The sequence below is a fragment of the Rhinoraja longicauda genome, chromosome 32, assembly GCF_053455715.1.
Source record: "Rhinoraja longicauda isolate Sanriku21f chromosome 32, sRhiLon1.1, whole genome shotgun sequence".
In the NCBI taxonomy this organism is placed as follows: domain Eukaryota; kingdom Metazoa; phylum Chordata; class Chondrichthyes; order Rajiformes; family Arhynchobatidae; genus Rhinoraja; species Rhinoraja longicauda.
The window spans coordinates 23,357,114-23,383,836 of NC_135984.1; the positions used below are offsets into that span (position 1 = coordinate 23,357,114).

At 47.9% G+C, this 26,723-nt stretch overlaps 1 protein-coding gene across 1 annotated transcript in view; it reads right to left on the reverse strand.

The window, feature by feature from the left end:
• The window catches only part of vsig10l2 (V-set and immunoglobulin domain containing 10 like 2), a 64,957-nt gene that overhangs the window by 12,579 nt on the left and 25,655 nt on the right, over window positions 1-26,723 (reverse strand). Inside the window, exons 9-11 of the mRNA XM_078426625.1 lie at window positions 25,268-25,525; window positions 21,749-22,039; window positions 17,476-17,814 (exon numbers count right to left, since the gene is read on the reverse strand). Of these exons, the coding sequence (XP_078282751.1) occupies window positions 17,476-17,814; window positions 21,749-22,039; window positions 25,268-25,525 (888 nt within the window). The remainder of the gene's footprint in view (window positions 1-17,475; window positions 17,815-21,748; window positions 22,040-25,267; window positions 25,526-26,723) is intronic.

The following is a 26,723-nucleotide window of genomic DNA, read 5'->3' on the forward strand; positions in this document are numbered from 1 at the left end:
TAACGGATGAACTAACTAACTGTCAAGTCAGACAGCATCTGTAAAATGGTTTAACAATAGCTGTCACCACAGCCTGAAGATTCTTGGTCTGTGTGATCATATCATATCATATATATACAGCCGGAAACAGGCCTTTTCGGCCCTCCAAGTCCGTGCCGCCCAGCGATCCCCGCACATTAACACTATCCTACACCCACTAGGGACAATTTTTACATTTACCCAGCCAATTAACCTACATACCTGTACGTCTTTGGAGTGTGGGAGGAAACCGAAGATCTCGGAGAAAACCCACGCAGGTCACGGGGAGAACGTACAAACTCCTTACAGTGCAGCACCCGTAGTCAGGATCGAACCCGAGTCTCCGGCGCTGCATTCGCTGTAAAGCAGCAACTCTACCGCTGCGCTACCGTGCCGTACCGTGATGAGTTGTTAAGGATAAGAGTTTGGGACCTCTCTGTTTGGCCTGGCTTATACAAGTGGGATAAGAAACACCAAGACAACATGATATAAAAACAGAAACAGATTTTCCATTTGCCTTTCCCCCCCACCTTCTCTCCTTCTGAGAACTAACTTGTATCTCACTCTACCCAAGTCTGCGAAGGGCAGCAAACCCCAAGCATTGGCCACTTCTCTTTCCACAGATGCTGCCTGATCTGTTGGTTTTATTTTTTTGTAGCATTTTTTGAGTTTAGAAACAATGGTGCAATCAAATACCTCGCCTGTAAATAAACATTTCTGAATACTTAATGAAGAAGGGGTGTGACCCGAAGCTTCACCCATTTTTCCTCTCCAGAGATGCTGCCTGTCCTGCTGAGTTACTCCAGCTTTTTGTGTCTATCTTCAAAAGATATTTCCCTACAAAGCAAATCGATCCAACGTATCAAATCATTGCTATGGTCATGTCTATGTCAAGCAGTGCCTACTCTAATCCCATAGCCCAACATTCCATTTACATTCTTGTTCTGCCAGTCATGTCATAAATGATAGGAGCAAAATTAGGCCATTCGGCCCATCAAGTCTACTCTGCCATTCAATCATGGCTGATCTATCTCTCCCTCCTAACCCCATTTTCCTGCCTTTTCCCCATAACCCCTGACATCCATACTATTCAAGGATCTATGCATCTCTGCCTTAAAAAAAATATCCATTGACTTGGCCTCCACAGCCTTATGTGGCAAAGAATTCCACAGATTCACCACCCTCTGACTGATGAAATGCCTCCTCTTCTCCTTCCTAAAGGAACGTCCTTTAATTCTGAAGGCTATGACCTCCAGTCCTAGACTCTCCCACTGGTGGAAACATCCTCTCCACTTCCGCTCTATCCAAGCCTTTCACGATTCGATACATTTCAATGAGTTCCCCCCTTATTCTTCCAAACTCCAGCGAGTACAGGCCCAGTGCTGTCAAACGCCAAGCATACTGTGTGTTGTTAACCCACTCATTCCTGGGATAATTCTTGTAAACCTCTCCAGAGGTTCTTGGAACCCTCTGCAGAGCCAACACATCCTTCCTCAGATATGATACCCCGATGCATGAAAACTCCTAGAAACCTCCGTCTATGTGAGGTAGGTTAGCAAATGTCTATTATTGTCATAAGCAGAAATCCAGTTAGAAATTATCAGAGGCAGGGAGCAAGAAATCACCTCTTCATCTGGGAATATGCAGCCCAATATCCAACTGCAAACTGGAATAATTGGGAGAAGGCGTTAGGAGTGTTTAGATGACACACAGCATAGCATTGGAGAGTGTTTTCATTACGATTAGTTGCCTTTCAGGAAGGCTTAAATATAAGAAATATTCTTTAGTTTAGAAAAAAACATCAATAATTATATCATCTAGCAAATCAACAAGAACACGACAACATTTACCATGCAAATGATATAAAAATCAAGGGATTAAAAAATAAAGACGTCTCTGCAAAATACTGTAGGCGCAAAGATGTTAAACGGATCACCAAATACTAATACAGTATATAAGACAACACAGCAATGACCACAGTTCCAGAAACACTTGGTTCTGCACAGATTGAACTGGCAGATTCCTGTTTCCTCATAAATCTGTTACGACTTGGAATTAATTCAATAAACTCTCCAAGTAAACTCTCCAATGAACTCCAAACTCTCCAATGAACTCTACCAAGTGCACATCCAATTGATTGGTGGCAGATTGTGTCGGATCATTGAATATTCTTCACATGTGTTGTGATTCAGCCCACTGGTGCAGTACCACGTCCATCACCCCAGGGGGCCACATTAGACAATAGACAATAGGTGCAGGAGGAGGCCATTCGGCCCTTCGAGCCAGCACCGCCATTCAATGTGATCATTGCTGATCATTCTCAATCAGTACCCCGTTCCTGCCTTCTCCCCATACCCCCTGACTCCGCTATCCTTAAGAGCTCTATCAAGCTCTCTCTTGAATGCATTCAGAGAATTGGCCTCCACTGCCTTCTGAGGCAGAGAATTCCACAGATTCACAACTCTCTGACTGAAAAAGATTTTCCTCATCTCAGTTCTAAATGGCCTACCTCTTATTCTTAAACTGTGGCCCCTTGTTCTGGACTCCCCCAACATTGGGAACATGTTTCCTGCCTCTAACGTGTCCAACCCCTTAATAATCTTATACGTTTCGATAAGATCTCCTCTCATCCTTCTAAATTCCAGTGTATACAAGCCTAGTCGCTCCAGTCTTTCAACATATGATAGTCCCGCCATTCCAGGAATTAACCTAGTAAACCTACGCTGCACGCCCTTAATAGCAAGAATATCCTTCCTCAAATTTGGAGACCAAAACTGCACACAGTACTCCAGGTGCGGTCTCACTAGACAACTGCCCTGTACAACTGCAGAAGGACCTCTTTGCTCCTATACTCAACTCCTCTTGTTATGAAGGCCAACATTCCATTGGCTTTCTTCACTGCCTGCTGTACCTGCATGCTTCCTTTCAGTGACTGATGCACTAGGACACCCAGACCTCGTTGTACGTCCCCTGTTCCTAACTTGACATCATTCAGATAATACTCTGCCTTCCTATTCTTACCACCAAAGTGGATAACCTCACACTTATCCACATTAAACTGCATCTGCCATGCATCCGCCCACATTGAGTGGGCAAGGGTGTTGGGCATAATTATGGGTTTTGGGAACACTACTATAAAATGCCAACAAATGGATGTGTAGCCGTGGAGAATGTCGGAGGAAATTTGCACACTTCTTGTTTTGTATTTATTTATTATCCTGAATAAAGTTTATATTGATTTTTTTGAAGTACGACTTCCGTTGAAAACCAATCAGGTCAGCCCTCATTTACATTTTCCCCCAAAACCTCTCCAATGTTTCTCTGGGATGGTTTGTTCTGAATACTGTGCCTAATTCTCTTTCCACAAACCTATCAAGCGAGCAATGTGAATCCTTTCTGTTTAGGTGCAAAGATGATTGTTTCTGCGCCATCGCCCACGTTCGATCTAAATCTGTGAAATCTCATTACCAAAGCATGAGATATCAGAAGCAGACGCAAAATGCTGGAGTAACTCAGCAGGTCAGGCAGCATCTCGGGAGAGAAGGAATGGGTGACGTTTCGGTTCGAGACCCTTCTTCAGACTGATGTCAGGGGAGGGGGCGGGACAGAGATAGGATGTAGTCGGAGACAGGAAGACTAGTGGGAGAACTGGGAAGGGGGAGGGGATAGAGAGGGGAAGCAGAGACTACCTGAAGTTAGAGAAGTCAATGTTCATACTGCTGGGGTGTAAACTGCCCAAGCGAAATATGAGGTGCTGTTCCTCCAATTTGCGCTGGGCCTCACTCTGTCAATGGAGGAGGCCCAGGACAGAAAGGTCAGATTGGGAATGGGAGGTGGAGTTGAAGTGCTGAGCCACCGGGAGATCAGGTTGGTTGAGATCGACTGAGCGGATATCAGATTTTTCCTAGATATCAGAAGCAGTTACTTTTCATACACTTGATCTATGCTTGATGCGATTTTTCCTCTCCTCCGATGCACATTATATCACTGGTAGAGCAGTGATATAAGACCCAAACAGTCTTTCCAGGTGAGACAGAGGTTCACCTGCACTTCCTCCAACCTCATCTAGTGCATCCGCTGCTCCAGATGTCAACTTATTTACATCGGCGAAACCAAACGCAGGCTTGGCGATCGCTTCGCTCAACACCTGCGCTCAGTCCGCATTAACAAATCTGATCTCCCGGTGGCTGAGCACTTCAACTCCCCCTCCCATTCCCAGTCTGACCTTTCTGTCATGGGCCTCCTCCAGTGCCATAGTGAGTCCCACCGGAAATTGGAGGAACAGCACCTCATATTTCGCCTGGGCAGCTTGCAGCCCAGTGGTATGAACATTGACTTATCCAACTTTAGATAGTTCCTCTGTCCCTCTCTTCCCCTCCCCTTCCCAGATCCCCCTCTATCTTCCTGTCTCCACCTATATCCTTCCTTTGTCCCGCCCCCCTGAAATCAGTCTGAAGAAGGGTCTCGACCCGAAACGTCGCCCATTCCTTCTCTCCTCAGATGCTGCCTGACCTGCTGAGTTACTCCAGCATTTTGTGAATAAATACCTTCGATTTGTACCAGCATCTGCAGTTATTTTCTTACATTATATCACTGGGCATTCCCAACACCAAACGATTGTTCCGTGCAACCAGTCCCCGCCAATGTTCGACATAATCCCACCTGAAACCACGAAAGAAGCACCAGACAGACCTAAAATGGGGGTGGAAGACTGACAAATATCGCAGACCTAACCCGCAGATCAGCCCAGATCTCTGCGGTCCTGTCATGTCCAGTCCAGACGTATGGTAGATAATTGAACAGCGAACAAGCGGGAACCACTCGAAGAATATACCTATTCTCAACAATGGTGCTACTGAAGCATTTGCAACCATTTCTGCTGAAAGGAGCATGCAGATAATTTGACTTCCTCCTGCGTCCCTGCCATCACGAGCGTCCTCCAATTCAATCCACTCTACACGCATCTAGAAGCAGCTGAGAGCAATGAATCCACAAAAGGATAAGGAATCACACAATGTCCCAGCCAGGGTGTGGCGATATGCTCCAGAACTGGCCACTCTGATGACCTAAAGGTTCCAGTACCATTAAAACACTGGCATTTGCCCACCACCTCGCACAAGAAGCAGATCAATTACATTTCAGCTCATTAATAGCCCATCCATCTGCTCTCAGTCATTCAACAAAGTGGCCAAAGATGTGCCAACAACGCGTCGAACTTGCTCACCAATACCACATTCACTGATGCCCAGTTTGGATTTTGCCGGAGTTCTTTATCTCCAGATCCCACTACAACATTGGACCAGATATGGACCAAAGATTTGTACTCCAGAGAAGAGGTGAGAGGACTACCTCTGACGCCAAGGCAGACGTTTGCTCAGTGTGCCATCCAGGAGCCTTGTTCAAAGGACAAACAGACACAAGGAAGGCGGTCATGGTAGCTGAAGGTCAATCACATAATTAAGGGTGGCCACGGTGGCGCAGCGGTGGAGTTGCTGCCTTACAGCGCTTGCAGCGCCAGAGACCCGGGTTCGATCCCGACTACGGGTGGTGTCTGTACGGAGTTTGTACGTTCTCCCCGTGACCACGTGGGGTTTTCTCCGAGATCTTCGGTTTTATCCCACACTCCAAAGACGTATAGGTATGTAGGTTAATTGGCTCGGTGTATGTGTAAATTGTCCCTCGTGTGTGTAGGGCAGTGTGAATGCGCAGTGATCACTGGTCGGTGCGGACTCGGTGGGCCGAAGGGGCCTGTTTCCGTGCTGTATCTCTAAAAACTAAAAACATCAACCTCAAGACATGGTTGCAGGGATTATCTTGGAGTGTGCCGAAATCTAACCGTTGCAATATGCTGTCTCCAGTTGATAGTTCGTTAAATAATGTATTCCTTATCATATTCTTGGTGTCAAAGTATGAAATTATTTCTGGGCTACTCACAAGCCTGCACGGTGCTCATCCACCATCTTGCCAACAGCTCCATCTGGTCTGGATGCTGGGTGCTTACATTGTGTTACTGTCAGGTGGCACTAGAGGGGCAGGACATCTTCTCCATCTGGCCTGGATGCTGGGTGCTTACATTGTGTTACTGTCAGGTGGCACTGGAGGGGCAGGACATCTTCTCCATCATTCTTTTTACAGTTGGTTCAGTTTGTGCTGATTTCAACATTCAATACAATGGAAAGTCCACACTCCTAGTGTTCCAATAAACACAAATAAATTCATATGCATTAGCTTCCAGGAAATGTAAGCTATTTCTTAACATAATCTGACGAGCCGACAACATCTATTTTCAATGCAAACTTTCAATCAACACATACACAGGTCTAGCACAAAGCTCACGAGATGCTTTGGTTTCTGAGAGCTCTCAGAGAACTGGCCATGATTTGGTTGCTCGTCCTAGTGTCCCAGTTTGAACATGAGTTAAGGTGCACCATCTTGAGCTTATTATTGGCTTTGGTTTCTAGCTCCTCTTCCACAGTCTTCTGCGTGTGTTTATTCCCGTGTCTCTTCTCCGTGGATTGTCACCTTGTCATGGTGGAGAAGCTCGTGTGGTCCTGAGATCCTTAGAGCGATGCCGTCTGGAGCTATGCTCCTGGTAGGGTCACCCATGGCGGTAAGGTCGAGGGGGAGGTCCCTGACAAAGTGCAATCCAACCGAAACCTCAACGGTGGAACAGGGGGACGATGATGGTTGACTTTAGTGGAGCATCACAACAGCTGGGAAATCGGATGGATGAAGGCCGCAGCAGAAAAGGGTCCACGGTCGTCTTGGACTCCACGCCACTGGATCCTGACCCAGATCTGTCAAGGACCGTGTGGTGGCTGTCTGTGCACCAGTCTCCCCACGTTAAACAAAGTCACGCACAGGCGTCATCCCATGAGAACAGTCATATTCGCTTCGAGTGACCGCCGATGAGTTCTGTGTCTGTCACACCTGTCTCAATCCTCAGTTCACAGGTTTCAGGATCGATATGGTGACAGGTGCCCAATGGCTCCGGCTTCCCTGCTTCTTCCTGGTTGGTATCATGGTCGAATCTTTACCACAACAACTAGTTTGAGTGGTGGGACTTCCTTCGTTATCATGTTGTAGACGGACATTTACTTTCCTTCTCTCTTTTCCTCCATCTGCCCATTCCATTTGCAGTGTCAGGTTTCCACCACCTGCGGCTGTTGCTCTCTTCGACAGTTCATCAGTCTCTGAACTTGGCTGTGACTGAACCCTGTCCGTGGTCCACGAGACTTAGCTGGCACCATGTTGAATTGTTTGCTTTTCTCAGTAGCAGTTGATTGCCTTTAAAATATCCTCTTTCTCTCCGTTAGATTGTGGCTCGTGTGATGACCATGATGCATGAGTGAACTCCTCCTACCTAGCTGAAGACTGGAAACTCATCCAAAGCAATGTGTGTTTTCCCATCGCAATATCATGTCTGGCCAAAGGCGCTGTCAGCTTATGAATAGCTTGAGAATGATTGAGAATGATCAGCCATGATCACATTGAATGGTGGTGCTGGCTCGAAGGGCCAAATGGCCTACTCCTGCACCTATTGTCTATTGTCTATAGTCTATTGAATAATAGTTGATGATCTAGTTCTATTGATATAAACTATTTCCAGGATGCTGGATAAATAGCCACTTGTCATTAGGTGTTGGTGTTGGCTGTGAAGAGATCCATTGTTGTCATGCCCAACACTGATGTGCTAACTTCTGTTCAGGCATCTCTTTCCCAATGTAGAGCTGCACATATAACAACTTCATGTCAAGCCTCTCAGTTCTACGGTGACTCCTTGCCATCACGATGATCCTTGAGCTCTCCCCAATCTTGTACGTTGTTCAACACTGCACACAATCCACTCGTGGACCATCGCGACCCTCAGATCGCGGACCATCACGGACCATCGCGACCCTCAGATCGTGGAGGTTAAGATTTGCAGTCAGCAGCTTCGGTTTTGTCAAGTAAATGCAAAGTAAATGCAAAGTAAATGCAAAGTAAATGCAAAGTAAATGCAAAGTAAATGCAAAGTAAATGCATATGTTGAAAGACTGGAGCGACTAGGCTTGTATACACTGGAATTTAGAAGGATGAGAGGGGATCTTATCGAAACGTATAAGATTATTAAGAGGTTGGACATGTTAGAGGCAGGAAACATGTTCCCAATGTTAGGGGAGTCCAGAACCAGGGGCCACGGTTTAAGAATAAGGGGTAGGCAATTTAGAACGGAGATGAGGGAAAACTTTTTCAGTCAGAGAGTTGTGAATCTGTGGAATTCTCTGCCTCAGAAGGCAGCGGAGGCCAATTCTCTGAATGCATTCAAGAGAGAGCTAGATAGAGCTCTTAAGGATAGCGGAGTCAGGGGGTATGGGGAGAAAGCACGAATGGGGTACTGATTGAGAATGATCAGCCATGATCACATTGAATGGCGGTGCTGGCTCGAAGGGCCGAATGGCCTCCTCCTGCACCTATTGTCTATTGTCTATTGTCTATTGTTTTGCAGAGATCTCAAAAACTGGAATTCCTTGGCCCATTGCAATGATTCTTAAAGACTTTGAGAATCTCTGCCAACATCTCCCTGGTCATCCCAATGGTCCAGTGAAGCCTCAGATACACCAGCATCTTCACTGTTGTTTTCTCCTCCTTATTAGTCAACCTTCCTCCTTCCTCCTTCTATTGCTTGTTTGGTGAGGTTTGCCTCAGTTTGCTTCATCCACCACAAGCATGTCCCAGTGTACTGTCTAGAAATCCAGACCTACCCTTGCACCATGTATATACTATTGCTACCCGGTGGGATCCTACCCACCTAATATCTCCCGTAACCATCAGCATCTAAAATCTAGAGACACAAGAAGCTGTCGAGGCTGGAATCTTAAGCAAAACACAAACTGATAGACGAACTCAGGGGGTTAGGCAGCATCTGTGGATGGAATCTCTTGTGACCCAAAATCTCTCTTTTTCCAAGCCTCTCTGCACATCTTTCTCCTACATTGGTTTGAATAACATTGTCTCAACAGCAGTCTTTCGAGCGAAATGATACTTAAAGTCAACATAAAGTACCTCAGCCACTTTTGACCCCTTTTTGGTTGTCATTTCTTTCAGTACTTTACTCGTTGTCTTGTTCCGTGGTTTCTGACTGAGTTACCTCTGAGCTCCTCACCGGCCTTCATTGTGGACAACCTCCATTTTGTCAACATCGTCTGAGTAGGAAACACCTGATACACATGATCAAGGTGCTTCCTTAAAATGATGTTAGATGGCTCCTTCACATACACCAGCTTTATCTAGTTACCAATGTCCTTCATTCCATTGTCGGACCAGAGAAGGGGATGACTGATGATTAGTCAATGTGCAATGTTCCCAGTCTCTTCCCAAGCAGCAGGACCTGGACAACATTTATGGACGGGTCGAGTATAATTTCTGTCATACAACTGCTAAGTAATAGCCATCTTCAACATGAGTGTCTAACAACTATCTTTGTCATTTAGAGTCATAGTCGTACAGCACGGAAACAGACCTTTCAACCCAACTTTTCCATGCCAACCAAGATGCCCCATCTGCATGTCCCACCTGCCCGCATGTGGCCCATATCCCTCCAAAGCTCTCCTATCCATGAACATGTCCAAATGTCTTTTAAATGTTGTTTCGGTACCTGCCTCAACTACTTCTCTGGCAGCTTGTTCCATACACACACCACCCTCTGAATGAACATGGACATTTGTAGTATGTGGAACAGTACAGCACATGAACAGGCCCTTTGTCCCATTATGTCTGCCCTGACCACGATGCCAAATTAAACAAATCCCCTCTGGTTATGTGTGATCTGTATCCCTTCCATTCCATGCCCACCTATGTGCCAGTCTATATGCCCCTTAAGCAGTGCTCTCTCACCTGTTTCTACCACCTCCTGAACAGTGGGTTCCAACCACGTACACGCCACTGGAGATAAATGGGACTACTGTGGATAGGGTGAGCAGCTTTAAATACCTGGGAGTCCACATCACAGAGGATCTGACATGGACAACACACATTGCCGTACTGGTGAGTAAGGCAAGGCTGCGCCTTTACCACCTCAGACAGCTGAGGAAATTCAGAGTCTCTCTGAGGATCCTTCAGTGCTTCTACTCTGGGGCTGTAGAGAGCATCTTGTCCGGGAAACTCACAATCTGGTTTGGGAACAGCTTTGCCCAGGACAGGAAGGCTCTGCGGAGAGTAGTGCGTTCGGCTGAACGCGCCATGGGAACTACACTCGCCCCCCCCTGCAGGACCTATACATCAGGAGGTGCAGATCCAGAGCCGGCAACATTATGGGGGACCCCTACCACCCCAGCAACGGACTGTTCCTGCTGCTACGGTCAGGCAAACGCCTCCGCTGTCACGCTGTGAAAACAGAGAGGATGAGACGGAGTTTCTTCCCACAGGCCATCAGGACTGTTAACTCTCATATCACCAGGGACTCATTTAATTTACTGTATTAATTTATTTTTGTGTTAATTTTTTTTTCTCTATTCTGTTTTGTAGTTTAGCACAATCCGCAGGCATGGCCACTTTCATTTCACTGCACATCTGGTATATGTATGTGACAAATAAACTTGACTTGACTTGACTTGACTTGACCTACTACTGTCGGTATAAATCATTTGCCCTGTGCGTGGCCTTCAAACTTTCCCTCTCTCGTGTTATAACATTGCCCTCCAGTCTTTGACATTTCCAATCTGGAAACACGTCTTTCTATGCCTCTCATAATTGTATACACTTCCATCATGTTGCCCCTCAGTCTACAACACTCCAGTTAAACAATCCAAGTTTTTCTAACCTCTCCTTAACCAAGCTACTTCCCTCCAATCCAGTTAACATCCTGATAAACCTCCTCTGCACCATCTCCAAAACCCTCACATCCTTCCTGTAACGCAATGACCATCCTTCCTGTAATGCACACAATATACCACTGGTGGCCTAACCAAAGGTTTATAAGGCTGTAGCACGTCAAACTTTGGACTCAGTACTCCGACTGATGAAAGCAAGCATGACAAATGTCCTCTTTACCACTCTTTCCACTCCTGTTGCTACTTTTAGGAAGCAATGGATGTGTAGCCCAAGTTCCCTTTACACATCAATGCTCTTAAGGGTCCTGCTGTTCTCCATATACTTTCCTCTTGCATTTGCCCTTCCAATGGCATTTCCATTGAGTTTCCCACTGGGGTCATCGTAACCTGTTATTCAACTGGAATATCGCATTAATACTGTGGTTAAAAGTGCAGGCCAGAGGTGATGAGTTAGTTGCTTTACTCATTCCCCCACTATCTCTAAGCCTAGAACGTGATTAAGTATTTTCCACATATCTGCCTGGGTGTAGATCCAGTAATGACCTAGTAAATGTACATTTCAGGCCATCATTGAATTTCTCCATCGACTACCTTCCCCACCCATACCCCCCACCATCAGAGCTCTCCATCCTGAGAGACTCCCTCTCTAAACAACAGCTTACAAAGCCAATCTTGCAATCTCCTGCACGAACCCTATCTTGCAGATTCTCGACAGGACAACTAAAAGAGCTGGCTCCCAACCTTACCTTTTGTGCAGATGCAAGTATACAGTAGGATAGAAGCACTATCACATAGCCCAGTGTTTTATGTGTTATGTGATTCCCTTTTGAGCTGAAAACTGATCATCAAACATTGGCAGTAACTGTCTCCCCTTACACACAGAGACCTGGAGGACATATCGCAGTGATGTCAATCAGCAACGTCATGCTGATGTGATGTTATGGTACAGAGGTGCTTCAGAAATGGTGACAACTTTGAATTCAGGAGCAAGGCTTTGCTGAAGTGTGGTGATCTGCTTCAGAAGTTAAATGGCTCGTTCTTACTCATGAGGCATCTCAAATGATCGTGGTGTCTTTAATCCAACAACCCATGTCCTTCATTCTCTGTCAATGCAGAAGAGTGTGGGCTGGGATTTTAGATTTCGAGATACAGAGATACAGCGCAGAAACAGGCCCTTCGGCCCACCGGGTCCGTGCCGCCCAGCGATCCCCGCACATTAACACTATCCTACACACACTAGGGACAAATTTCTTTTACATTTGCCCAGCCAATTAACCTACAAACCTGTACGTCTTTGGAGTGTGGGAGGAAACCGAAGATCTCGGAGAAAGCCAACGCAGGTCACGGGGAGAACGTACAAACTCCGCACAGACGGCGCCCGTAGTCAGGATCGAACCTGAGTCTCCGGCGCTGCATTCGCTGTAAGGCAGCAACTCTACCGCTGCGCCACCGTGCCGACCAGCATATGATGTTACAGCCCTTGTCTAGGGTGTCCTTCTCCAACAACACATTGTTCTCTGGTCTGTCAGAGACACGGAGTGTCTACTCCCACTGCCCACCATGAACTTGAGGGTAAATCTGCCTTATTGTGAGACCATTTGCAGGAGTCATCCAGTCATAGAATCATACGGTGTGGAAACAGGTCCTTCGGCCCAACTTGCCCACGTCGACCAACATGCCCCGACTACACTGGTCGCACCTGCCTGCACTTGGCCCAAATCCCTCTAAACATATCCTCCTCCGCCAGCTTGTTCCATGTATCTACCAACCACCCTTTGCGAAACAATGATGCCCCTCAGGTTCCTATTAAATCTTTCCACATTTAGCCTTTAGCTTGCAACCCTTCAGTACATCTTGCAAGATATTTCACATCGTGTGAATGAAAACAATCTTTCCCATGAACTTGCAGGAAAGTAATCCTCTTGACCCTTCGCAGTGTGCTATTTCACTGCATGTTTTAACGCATTAAAGCTACAAGATCGATATGAGGAAGGGCCAGCTTCCCACCATGCTAACAACCTGAGTTTTGGATCACCTTAAAGTTAGCTGGTTCGACTTTTAGTGGTCATTGTGGGAGTGCAGTTATGATATGGGCGGCACGGTAGCGCAGCGGTAGAGTTGCTGCTTTACAGCGAATGCAGCGCCGGAGACTCAGGTTCGATCCTGACTACGGGTGCTGTACTTAAGGAGTTTGTACGTTCTCCCCGTGACCTGCGTGGGTTTTCTCCGAGATCTTCGGTTTCCTCCCACACTCCAAAGACGTACAGGTATGTAGGTTAATTGGCTGGGTAAATGTGAAAAATTGTCCCTAGTGGGTGTAGGATAGTGTTAATGTACGGGGATCGCTGGGCGGCACGGACTTGGAGGGCCGAAAAGGCCTGTTTCCGCGCTGTATATATATGATATGATATGATATGATATGATATGGACAATCTACTAAAGTCTACCTAGTTAACTGTGAGCCAATAGTCAAAGAATCAATAAAGTCAATGGACTCGTGCAGCACACACAGGTCTTTTGGCCCAACTCATCCATGCCAACCAAGATGTCCCATTTAGGTAGACACAAAATGCTGGAGTAACTCAGCGGGTCAGGCAGCATCTCTGGAGAGAAGGAATGGGTCTACCTTCGATTTTAACCAGCATCTGCAGGTTTTTTTCCTACACAACATGTCCCATTTACCTGTGTATCCCTCTAAATCTTTTCTACCCATGTTCTCATCCAATGGTCTTTTAAATGTCGTCATTGTACCAGCCTTAATCGCTTTCTCTGTTTGCTCAGAAAAAAAAGATTATGTGCACTCCAAGGAATAAAGACCTAGTCAACACAGCTTCATAAGTTCGAATGTCATAGGAATAGAATTGCGGCATTCGGCACAACAAGGCTACTTTGCCGTTCAATCATGGCTGATCTATCTGTCCCTCTCAGCTCGTCACATAGCCTTTAGCACCCTTACTAATCAAGAATCTGTCAATCTCGGCATTAAAAATACCCACTGCCTTGGCCCCCACAACTGCCTGTGGCAATGAATTCCACAGATTCATCACCCTCTGACTGAAGAAATTCCTCCTCATCTCCTTTCTAAAAGTAAGTTATTTTATTCTGAGGATGTGCCTCTGGTCCTGGACTCTCCCACTAGTGGAAACGACCTCTCCAGATTCACTCTATCCCGGCCTTTCACTATTCAGTGAGTTTCAATGAGTTTCAATGAGAGTACCCTCATCATTCTAAACTCCAGTGAGTACAGGCCCAGTGTCGTCAAACGGGGATGAAACAAACTATAGAGCGGAGGTGCAGAACCTGGCGGACTGGTGCTCGAACAACCTGTCCCTAAATACCACCAAGACCAAGGAGCTAATCATCAACTTCCGTAGGTCACATAACGGGGAATATGCCCCGATCTCTATCAACGGGGACAGTGTGGAGAGAGTGTCCAGCTTCAAGTTTCTGGGTACTCACATTTCGGAGGACCTAACATGGTCCAATAACGCTGCTGCGCTGGTCAAGAAGGCACAACAACGACTGTTCTACCTAAGAACACTGAAAAAGTCTGGTCTACCCCAACAGCTGCTGACGACCTTCTACCGCTGCACCACAGAGAGCATCCTAACGCATGGCATCCCTGCACGGAGGCAGAAAGGAAAGCTCTACAGCGGGTAGTCCATAGAGCTCAGAGGACCATCGAAACACAGCTACCAGACTTGGAGGGCATCTACAACACACGATGCCTCAGAAAAGCCACCAGCATCCACAAAGACTCTTCACACCCCTGCAACAGTCTGTTCGAACTCCTTCCATCGGGCAGACGATACAAGGCCTTCTACGCCCGCACCTCCAGACTCAGGAACAGCTTCATCCCCAGGGCCATAGCTGCTATGAACCGGTCCTACTGAGCCGGATGGTCACAACGCATAGATCAACTTGCACTTTACCCTGTTTAAAACTGTTACAATTGTTTCATTGGGTTGCTATTGTCTAAATTACTTAAATTATTGCATCGTATGGGAGGCGCATTCCCAATCTCGTTGTACCCCTGGGTACAATGACAATAAAGATATATTGTATTGTATTGTATTGTATTGTATCATACGTTAACCCACTCATCCCCAGGATCATTCTCATAAAGCTCCTCTGGACCCTATCCAATGTCAGCACATCCTTCCTCAGATGTGGGGCACAAAACTGCTCACGATACTCCAAATGTGGTCCTACCAGTGCCTGATGAAGCCGTACCATTACATCCCTGTTTTTAAATTCTAGCCCTCTCAAAATAAATGCATTTGCCTTCCTTACTACTCATTCAACTTGGAAATTAACCTTTTGAGAATCCTGCACCAGCAGCCCCAAGTCCCTTTGCATCAACCTTTCCCTATAACTAAGATGTTGAATCCTGGCAATATTCTTGTAAATCTTCTTTGCACTCTTAAAGCTTAATGGCACAGTTTCTAGAGCAGGTTGATCAAAGTTCAAAAAGATTGTCCCAAAATACCGGAGTATCTCGGCGGGTCAGGTAGCATCTCTGGAAAGAAGGAACGGGTGACGTTTCAGGTCGAGACCATTCGTTGGGGCGGGAGGGAGTCTAGAGATATGGAAGGGCAAGGTGTGAAAATGACACATCAAATCAGATGACGGTAAGGAAATGTAGAATGGACCATTGTTGGCTGAGGGGAGGCATACAATCAGTAAAATTAATCAGAAAGACAGTGAAACTAGTCGGAGAACTAGGGTGGGGAGGGGACACAGGGAGAGGGAACAAGGGTTACTTGAAGTTAGAGAAATCAATATCATATCATATCATATCATATATATACAGCCGGAAACAGGCCTTTTCGGCCCACCAAGTCCGTGCCGCCCAGCGATCCCCGTACATTAACACTATCCTACACCCACTAGGGACAATTTTTACATTTACCCAGCCAATTAACCTACATACCTGTACGTCTTTGGAGTGTGGGAGGAAACCGAAGATCTCGGAGAAAACCCACGCAGGTCACGGGGAGAACGTACAAACTCCTTACAGTGCAGCACCCGTAGTCAGGATCGAACCTGAGTCTCCGGCGCTGCATTCGCTGTAAAGCAGCAACTCTACCGCTGCGCTACCGTGCCGCCCTATTCATACTGTTGGATTGTAAGCAAAAAGATTGTATCTGGAAATGGACAATGAATGAGTCTTATGTTACGAACACCAGCATCATCATGAAATCACAAACTGAGACAGAGATTAGCTGCTCTTGTGAAATCTATTATTATATTACTAAAATTCTCGGTTTGTTTGTGTGTACGTGTGTACGTGTGTACGTGTGTACGTGTGTACGTGTGTACGTGTGTACGTGTGTACGTGTGTACGTGTGTATGTGTGTTACCCTTACACAGCCAAAACGGTACACGATAGCGCCATAATGTTTGGCCCACCCTGCTCACCATTCCTCCATGGTGTGAATAAACCCACTTTTGTTACTTTTAAAATCAATTTACCTTATAAACTTTAATAAATCCACCTCCCCTCTCCCCCCCCCCCCCTGCTGGCACACGGCCACGGGGGCACTCCCCGCCCGGCAACCGCTCCACGGTTGGGCCGAGGGGGCGGGAAGGGAGGGGTGGAGCGGGAGGAGGGGGGGGGGGTGGGGAGGAGGGGGGGGAGGGGGGAGGGGGGGAGGGGGGGAAAGGGGAGGGGAGGGAGGGGTGAAGGGGATGGGAGGGAGGGAGGGAGGGAGGGGTGAGGGAGAGCAGGGAGGGAGTGGGAGGGGTGAAGGGGATGAGGAGGGGGGGCTAGGGACAGGGGATGGGGAGGTATGGGGGAAGGGGTGAAGGGGATGGGGAGGGGGTAGGGAGGGGTGAGGGAGAGAAGGGAGGGAGGGGGAGAGGTGAAGGGGATGGGGAGGGATTGGGGAAGGGGTGAAGGGGACGGGGGGGTGAAGGGGATGGGGAGGGGTGAGGGAGAGAAGGGGGGAAGGGGAGGGGTGGAGCGGGAGGAGGGTGGGGGGGAAGGGGGGAGCGGGAGGAGGGGGGTAGGGAGTGGGGGGGAGGGAGGGAGGTGGTGTGAAGAGGATGGGGTGGGATGGGGAGGGGTGAGGGAGAGAAGGGGGGAGGGGAGGGGTGGAGCAGGAGGAGGGGGGTGGGAGCAGGAGGAGGGGGGTGGGGGCAGGGAGGTGGGAAAGGGGAGGAGGGGAGGGAGGGAGTGAGGGAGTGAGGGAGTGAGGGAGTGAGGGAGTGAGGGAGTGAGGGAGTGAGGGAGTGAGGGAGTGAGGGAGGGAGGGAGGGAGGGAGGGAGGGAGGGAGGGAGGGAGGGAGGGAGGGAGGGGAGGGAGGGAGGGAGGGAGGGAGGGAGGGAGGGAGGGAGGGAGGGAGGGAGGGAGGGAGGGAGGGAGGGAGGGAGGGAGGGAGGGAGGGAGGGAGGGAGGGAGGGAGGGAGGGAGGGAGGGAGGGAGGGAGGGAGGGAGGGAGGGAGGGAGGGAGGGAGGGAGGGAGGGAGGGAGGGAGGGAGGGAGGGAGGGAGGGAGGGAGGGAGGGAGGTGAAGGGGTGGGGAGGGGGGGTTGGGGAGAGGGATGGGGAGGGATGGGGAAGGGGTGAAGGGGATGCGTGAGGAGGAGGGGTGAAGGGGAGGAGGGGGTGCTGCACCAATGCAGGAGAGGTTTGATGGCCCACCTGGAGTTTTCACCTCTGAAGGGTACCCTGTGGTCCTGTGATTGACAGCCAATATGCGGAATGCGTACAGGACCCGTGGGTCCATCCCGCCCAGTTTGTGACCCCTGACTGCAGGGTCAATGGCGTTGGCGACAACCTGCCAGGGAATGTGTGGGTCGATGATGGACTCCTTCACGTTGCCTGTGGCCCGGCCGGCGAGAGACCTCCGTGCTGGCCTCCTCTGCACCCTGAAGCCGGTTAGATCGCCAACCCCTCGGGTTATCCACTCCAGGACCACCTCCGTCCGCTGGCGGCCGTACAACAACTTGCTGATGGTGACGTTTGGGGGCGTGGGGTACTCTGTGGAGGGGCAGAGGGACAATCATCTGTAGTTCCACAGCATGCAGAGCCATCAAGAAAACACATTCAGCTCAGTTCAGCACAGTTAATTCCCAAGCTTCACGACACAGTTTCTAGAGCAGGGTGATCAAAGTTCAAAAAGACTGTCCCAGAATACCAGAGTAACTCGGCGGGTCGGGCAACGTCTCTGGAAAGAAGGAGTGGTACCAAGGTACAGTGAAAGGCTTTTCATAGAGTCAAAGAGTCATAGAGTGATACAGTGCGGAAACAGGCCCTTCGGCCCAACCTGCCCAACATGTCCCAGCCACACTTAGTCCCACCAGCCAGCATTTGGTCCATATCCCTCCAAACCTGTCCTATCCATGTCCATGTCTAACTGTTTCTTAAATGTTGGGATACTCCCAACCTCAACGACCTTATCTGGCAGCTTGTCCCAGACACCCACCGCCCTTTGTGTGGAAAAGTTACCCCTCAGATTCCGATTAAATCTTTTCGCCTTCACCTGAAACCTGTGTCCTCTGGTCCTCGATTCACCTACTCTGGGCAAGAGACTCTGTGCATCTTTTATTGCCTGCTATCCAGCCAGCGGAAAGGCAATGCATGATTATAATCGAGCCGTTCACATTGTATAGAGAAGTGATAAGGGAATTCCAGAAAACACCTCGCAAAACTAATGATGAAGAAAGCCCCAAAAAAAATAACATAGAACACAAAACAGTGTAGCAGAAACAAGGAACCGCAGATGCCGGTTTACACAAAGGGATACGATGTGCTGGAGTAACTCAGCGGGTCAGGCAGCTTCTCTGGGGAGCTTGGATGGGTGATGTGTCGAGACCCGTCTTCAGACATAACAGCACAGAAACAGGCCCTTCGGCCCACAATGTCCACACCGAACACGACATAGAGTTAAACTAACTTCCTCTGAATCGCAGGGCTTGGGTCAGCCCGCTGCGGACCTTTCACCGTCCGGCGCGGCCTGAAATAGGCCGCGGGATTTTTCTCCGCCCGGCGGGGGCTTCAATGTCGGGAGCCCTGACCGCCCCGAATCGCGGGGCTTGGGTCGGCCCGCTGCGGACCTTTCACCATCTGGCGTGGCCTGGAACGTGGCAACTACAACAGCCTGACCGCGGGAGAAGACGGCAGTTTCTGATTTTGATTGTGCCTGCACATGTTGCATCTTCCTCCATTACCAGCATATCCATGTGCCTGTCTAAAAGTCTCTGAAATGCCATTATCGCATCTGCCACTGCCACCATCCATGGCAGTGTGTTCTTGGCACCCACCACCCTCTCTGTTAAAAAAACCCTGCCCTCTCCTTTAAACTTTGCCCTTCTCACTATGAAACTATGCCCTTTCGTCTTTGACTTTTCCATCCTGGGAAATAGATTCTGATTTATTTACTACTTTATTTATGCCTCTCATCATTCTATATACTTCTGTCAGGTATCCCCTCAGACTCTGACACTCCAGAGAAAACAATCTGAGTTTGTCCATGTTCACATCACCTGTCCATGTTCACATCACCTGTCCATGTTCTCCGGAGATGCTACCTGACCCACTGAGTTACTCCAGCACTTTATGTTTGTTTTCCAAGTCTGTCCAAGCTCCCCTCCTTACTGATACTCTAATCCAGGCAGCATTTTGGTGACAATGCAATAAGGGGTGAGAAATATACTGGGCCATTGCATACACTGGAATTTAGAAGGATGAGAGGGCATCTTATCGAAACATATAAGATTATTAAGGGGTTGGACACGTTAGAGGCAGGAAACATGTTCCCAATGTTGGGGGAGTCCAGAACCAGGTGCCACAGTTTAAGAATAAGGGGTAGGCCATTTAGAACAGAGATGAGGAAAAACTTTTTCAGTCAGAGAGTTGTAAATCTGTAGAATTCTCTGCCTCAGAAGGCAGTGGAGGCCAATTCTCTGAATCCATTCAAGAGAGAGCTAGATAGAGCTCTTAAGGATAGCGGAGTCAGGGGGTATGGGGAGAAGGCAGGAACGGGGTACTGATTGAGAATGATCAGCCATGATCACATTGAATGGCGGTGCTGGCTCGAAGGGCCGAATGGCCTACTCCTGCACCTATTGTCTATTGTCTATTGTCAGGCGAGTGGCGTATAGATGATATCCCACAGTTACCAGTATGGTTAGAGTGGGATGTCCAATGTATGATACAACATGGCTGCAAATAAAGTCCAAACATTTTAATGAAAGGTCATCTCCCTGAAATGTTAACATAACATATATTGGCAAATGCAATGGTAGCATTTATTTCATGAGGGCTAAAATACAAAAACAGGGATGTATTGCTGATACTCTATAAGGCACTGGTCAGGCCACATTTGGAGTATTGTGAGAAATTTTGAGCACCGTATCTGGGGAAGGATGTGCTGGCTCTGGAGAGGGTCCAGAGGAGGTTTACAAGAATGATCCCAGGAATGAGTGGATTGACATGTGATGAGCTTTTGACGACACTGGGCCTATCCTCGCTGGAGTTTAGGATGATAAGGGTTTCCTCACTGAAACGTACAGAATAATGAAAAGCTTGGATAGAGTGGATGTGGAGAGGATGTTTCCACTAGTGTGAGAATCTAGGACTAGAGGTCGTAGCCTCAGAAGTAAAGGGCGTTCCTTTAGGTGGCCCAGCGGTAGAGTTGTTGCCTTACAGCGAATGCAGCGCCGGAGACCCGGGTTCGATCCCGACTACGGGTGCTGTCTGTATGGAGTTTGTACGTTCTCCCCGAGACCTGCGTGGGTTTTCACCGAGATCATCGGTTATCCTCCCACACTCCAAAGACGTATAGATTTGTAGGTAAATTGGCTTAGTATAAATGTAAAATTGTCCCTAGTGTGTGTAGGATAGATAGTGTTAATGTGCGGGGATCGCTGGTCGGCGCGGACCGGATGGGCCAAAGGGCCTTTTCTATGCGGTATCTATAAACTAAACTAAACTAAACTAAACTAAAAGGAGATGGTGAATCTTTGGAAATCATTGCCACAGAAGCTGTGGAGGCCATCAATTGATATTTTTAAGGCAAATATAGATAGATTCTTGATTAGTACGGATGTCAGGGGTTATGGGGAGAAGGCAGGGGAATGGGGTTAGAAGGGAGAGATAGATCAGACATGATTGAATGGTGGCCCATCTCTTATGACCTTATGAGCTGTATTATTCTCTCTCCATGGATGCTGCATGAATTGCTGAGTATTTCCAAAACCTTCTGCTTTTATTTGCATGGTATGCGTTTTAATTGTGGGGTAGCAATTAACTTCTGCACCACATCATTGCCCCAAATTTTCCTAGGATAGCCAGAGGTAGTCAAAATCAAAGCTTTAAAAGCAACGTGATCACAACGTGGTTTAACTTTCAACAGCCATACCACAGCCGAAAGATGTTCCCACAGACCAAAGTGCACTCACATATGTACATATAGATATGTAGAGAAGGGTCTCGACCCGAAACGTCACCCATTCCTTCTCTCCTGAGATGCTACCTGACCTGCTGAGTTACTCCAGCATTTTGTGAAATAGATATATAGATATACCATAGCACAGATACACACACATTAATCATGTATTGGCTTCCCACTTACTGATTAGCACGCAACAAAAGCTTTACAGTGTACCCCAGTACATGTGACAATAAACTAAACTAGGCGGGCGGCCGCCATTGGTGGAGCGGGAGCACGTGGCTGCTGGCTGGGCGGGGCGGTGACGTCACCCTTTGTCCCTTATTTGGGAGTGAGGAAGTTGGCAACCCTATTAATACGGGACAAGGGCTGTCCCATACGGGACAAACTAATTAGCCCAAAATATGGGATGTCCCGGTTAATATGGGACAGTTGGCGACCCTACCACATGCACACATAGAGAACGTTATCAACTCAGTGTAACTTTCTACAGAGGTAAGCGGTGGAGAGGGGCTGACTCACTGTTGACGCGGAGCTTGATGCCCAAGGTCGCGCTCCCCACCACGTTGGCCGCCGTGCACCAGTACGTCCCGTTGTCGATGTCTCCGTCTGTCTCCCGAATGGTCAGGTTTGACCAGAAGGCCTCGTGGTGAAGCAGGTACTTCTTGGGCTTGAGCCAGATGCTTTGGTTCCTGTTGTTGTGCCAGGCGATCTCTGAGGCGGGGTAGGCAGCTTTGAGGATGCAGGTCAGATGGACATCGCCCCCCTCGAAAACTGTCACAGCGTTCCTCGGGGTGAGAAGGTCGGGAGCCTCTGCAATCAGGATAAACACCGTCAGCTCTCAATAACACCTTTACTCCCGTTAAGGACAGGAGATCCCGGGTAGTGAATTCTAAGTCTTTCAACATAGATTTCCTGAAATCTGATTGCCTTTGGGCGACACAGTGGTGCAGCGGTAGAGTTGCTGCCGTACAGCGCCAGAGACCCAGGTTCGATCCTGACCTCGGGTGCTGTCTGTGCGGAGTTTCACCTTCACCCCGTGACTGCGTGTGTTTTCTCTGGGTGTTCTGGTTTCCTCCCACATCGTAAAGATGTGCATGTTTATTGGTTAACTGGCCTCTGTAAATTGTCCCTGGTGTTGCAAAGAGTGGGGATAAATGGGTCCCTTTCAGAATGGCAGGCAGTAACTAGTGGGGTACCGCAAGGCTCGGTGCTGGGACCGCAGCTATTTACAATATACATTAATGACTTGAATGAAGGGATTAAAAGTACCATTAGCAGATACAAAGCTGGGTGGTAGTGTGAACTGTGAGAAAGATGCTATGAGGTTGCAGAGTGACTTGTACAGGTTGTGTGAGTGGGCGGATGCATGGCAGATGCAGTTTAATGTGGATAAGTGTGAGGTTATCCACTTTGGTGGTAAGAATAGGAAGGCAAAGTATTATCTCAATGGTGTCAAGTTAGGAAAAGGGGACGTACAACGAGATCTGGGTGTCCTAGTGCATCAGTACCTGAAAGGAAGCATTCAGGTACAGCAGGCAGTGAAGAAAGCCAATGGAATGTTGGCCTTCATAACAAGAGGAGTTGAGTATAGGAGCAAAGAGGTCCTTCTGCAGTTGTACCGGGCCCTGGTGAGACCGCACCTGGAGTACTGTGTGCAGTTTTGGTCTCCAAATTTGAGGAAGGATATTCTTGCTATAGGTTTACTAGGTTAATTCCCGGAATGGCGGAACTGTCGTATGTTGAAAGACTGAATCGACTAGGTTTATATACACTGGAATTTAGACGGATGAGAGGAGATCTTATCGAAACGTATAAGATTATTAAGGGGTTGGACACGTTAGAGGCAGGAAACATGTTCCCAATGTTGGGGGAGTCCAGAACAAGGGGCCACAGTTTAAGAATAAGGGGTAGGCCATTTAGAACTGAGATGAGGAAAAACTTTTTCAGTCAGAGAGTTGTGAATCTGTGGAATTCTGTGCCTCAGAAGGCAGTGGAGACCAATTCTCTGAATGCATTCAAGAGAGAGCTAGATAGAGCTCTTAAGGGTAGCGGAGTCAGGGGGTATGGGGAGAAGGCAGGAACGGGGTACTGATTGAGAATGATCAGCCATGATCACATTGAATGGTGGTGCTGGCTCGAAGGGCCGAATGGCCTACTCCTGCACCTATTGTCTATTGTTTTTGGTGGGATAACTAGTGAGAAGGGATAATCGATGGTCGCCGTGGACTCAGTGGGAGGAAGGGCCTGTTATCATGCTGTCCCACCAAAACAAAAACTAAAGTTGAAACCTCCATCACCGTGAAGGGAGTGGCCTGTGATATCGTCAGCTGTGGGTGTGGTGGATGCAGGTTACATGGACCACATGGGGGGAGTTCAACCACTGACATCGAGCTCCACGTGGATGGTGAGGGAGCCTGTCCCCAGTCACTATCACCCTCATGTTAGATTTGAATTGTGTGGCTTGGCAGGTTAATTGGCCATCGTAAACTGCCCCTGGTGTGCAGGTGAATGGTCAAGTCTGGGAGGAATCGATGGAAATGTGGGGGAGGATAAATTGGGATTTGTAGTATTGGTGCAAATGTGTGGTTGGTGGTCAGCATGAAATCGATGGGCTGAAGGGCCTGTTTCCATGCTGTCTGACTCTATGCTCAATGACTTCCTTTATGTATACATATGTGGGTAAGTGTAAATTTATATATGTGTATTTGAGTGTGTGTGTGTGTGTGTGTTATCTTTGTACATGAATGAATGCACATATTTATACGTGAGTGTGTGTATTTTATCCAATGTGTGGCTTTTATACAAATTGATTGGCCACTATTATAAGACAATAACTGCAGATGCTGGTACAAATCGAAGGTATTTATTCACAAAATGCTGGAGTAACTCAGCAGGTCAGGCAGCATCTCAGGATAGAAGGCATGGGTGACGTTTCGGGTTGAGACCCTTCTTCAGACTGATGTCAGGGGGGGCGGGACAAAGGAAGGATATAGGTGGAGACTGGAAGATAGAGGGAGAACTGGGAAGGAGGAGGGGAAGAGAGGGACAGAGGAACTATCTAAAGTTGGAGAAGTCGATGTTCATACCGCTGGGCTGTGAGCTGCCCAGGCGAAATATGAGGTGCTGTTCCTCCAATTTCCAGTGGGCCTCACTATGGCACTGGAGGAGGCCCATGACAGAGAGGTCAGACTGGGAATGAGAGGGGGAGGGGGAGGGGGGAGGGGGAGGGGGGGGGAGGGGGAGGGGGGGGGAGGGGGAGGGGGAATCACGGTGGCTGAGCACTTCAACTCCCCCTCCCATTCCCATTCCCAGTCAATTCTTTAACAAAAGTGAAAGAACTAAATGTAATAAAAAGGAACTGCAGATGCTGATTTAAGTAGACACAAAGGTAGACACAACATATTGGAGTAACTCAGTGGGCCAGGCAGCATCTCTGAAGAAAATGGATTGGTGATGTTTCAGGTCGAGACCTTTCCTCGAGACTGAAGAATGGTCCCTACACAAAACTCAACCTATCCATTTTCTCCAGAGATGCTGCCTGACCCGCTAAGTTACTCCAGTATTTTGTGTTTATCTTTGATAAGATCCTTGCACTGTCTTAGTCAAAGATTAACCACTCCACACTTTGAGGGTAAAAACAGTGACAAACTGTAGCGTAGTTTAGTTTAATTTAGAGATAGAGCGTTGAAACAGGCCCTTCGGCCCACCGAGTCCGCACCGACCAGCGATCCCCGCACATTAACACTATCCTACACACACTAGGGACAATTTACATTTATAGAAAGCCAATTAACCTACAAATCTGTACATCTTTGGAAAGTGGAAGGAAGCCGAAGATCTTGGAGAACATGGAGTTCGTGAACGTGAAGATGGAGATCTTGGAGAGCAGTCATGGTGAAAACGTACAAACTCCATACAGACAGCACCCACAGTCAAGATCAAACCTGGGTCTCTGGCGCTGAAAGCGCTGTAAAGCAGCAACTCTACCTCTGCGCCCGGCAACCGTAAAATGATAATCTTCTCGGAAGCGCTCCTCACCTAGTTGAACGTTGCAGGATCTACTTCTGGTCAATGGATGTGTTGCTTGGCAGGTAAATTGTTTGCCATTGTATGCTGAGCTGGACTTTAGCACTTGGTTGTTGATGGATCGTTCATCCTTGCCCAAGAAGACATTCCTCCAGTCTGTCCACTGCAGTGAAGCCTGTGGTAGGCCGCCTTCCCAGCTGCACGACAGCATGGTATATACCAAGCTCTTCACGCTGGTTGCAGTACATGCGGGGCGTCCTGCAGGCAACACTGGGGGGTAATCAAAACACAAGCACATGCTAAGATCAAATTAGTCTTTACTTTACTTTAGACTTTAGATATACAGTGTGGATACAGGCCTTTCGGCCTACTGAGTCTGCTCCGACCCCATACACTTACACTATCCTACACACTATGGATAATTTACAATTTACGGAAGTCAATTAACCTACAAACCTGCATGTATTTGGAGTGTGGGAGGACCCGGAGAAAACCCACACGGTCACAAGGAGAACGTACAAGCTCTGTGCGGATAACACCCGTAATCAGGATCGACCCTGCGTCTCTGGCGCTGTAAGGCAGTAACTCTACCGCTGCACCATGATTGAATCATTGAGTAACTCACGGTGTATGTGATTTAAAGTGCGGTCTTCTTCTTCTTGCGTTTGAGGCAGCAGAGGTTATGTAACGCCCTCCAGGTGCTGTAGCCAGTGCAATGTGCTGTTGTCGAGGGCCTTGAAGTCTACCCCTCCACCAGGGGGGCGGAGGACAGTGCAGTCGAACATGCCGTGCTGCGCTGTTGGATCTTGGATCTTGGAGAGCGCTGTTTGCTGGTCTGCTCCACACTCACAGGCTGCTGATGGACGTAGCCCCCAGCGATGTATGTTGGCGTTGGACCGGCGTTGAAAGTGCAGTGAATTAATAAAGGACCAGGACAGAGTGGTTATTTCCCCTTGTGGGAAAACCTAAAACTAGAGTTCACTGTTTAAAAATAAGTGACTTCCAAATTAACCCAGAAATGACGCAGAAAGAAATCTCTATATTTATATTTAGGCTTAACTTTAGCTTTATTATTGTCATGTGCACCAAGGTACAGTAGAGAATGTTGTTTTTTTATGCTATTCAATCATCTCAGATGATACCTTACATAAATACAATCAAATCTAACTCATAGGTAAAGCAATTGAGAGGGTATAGTGTGCAGAATCAAGTTCTCAGCATTGTAGTGCAGCAATCCAATGTCAGAAGGGTTAAAGAGTTGGGATTATTGGATATATTTAAGATGCAAACAGATAAATATCTGATAGATTAGATTATTTAGACCATCCATTGTGTTCATTTTTGGGCGCCATGTTATAGGAAAGATGTTTTTCAAGCTGGAAAGGTTACAGAGATGATTTATGAGGATGTTGCAAGGACTCGATGGCCTGAGCTACAGGGGGAGGTTGAGCAGGCTGGGTCGCTGTTC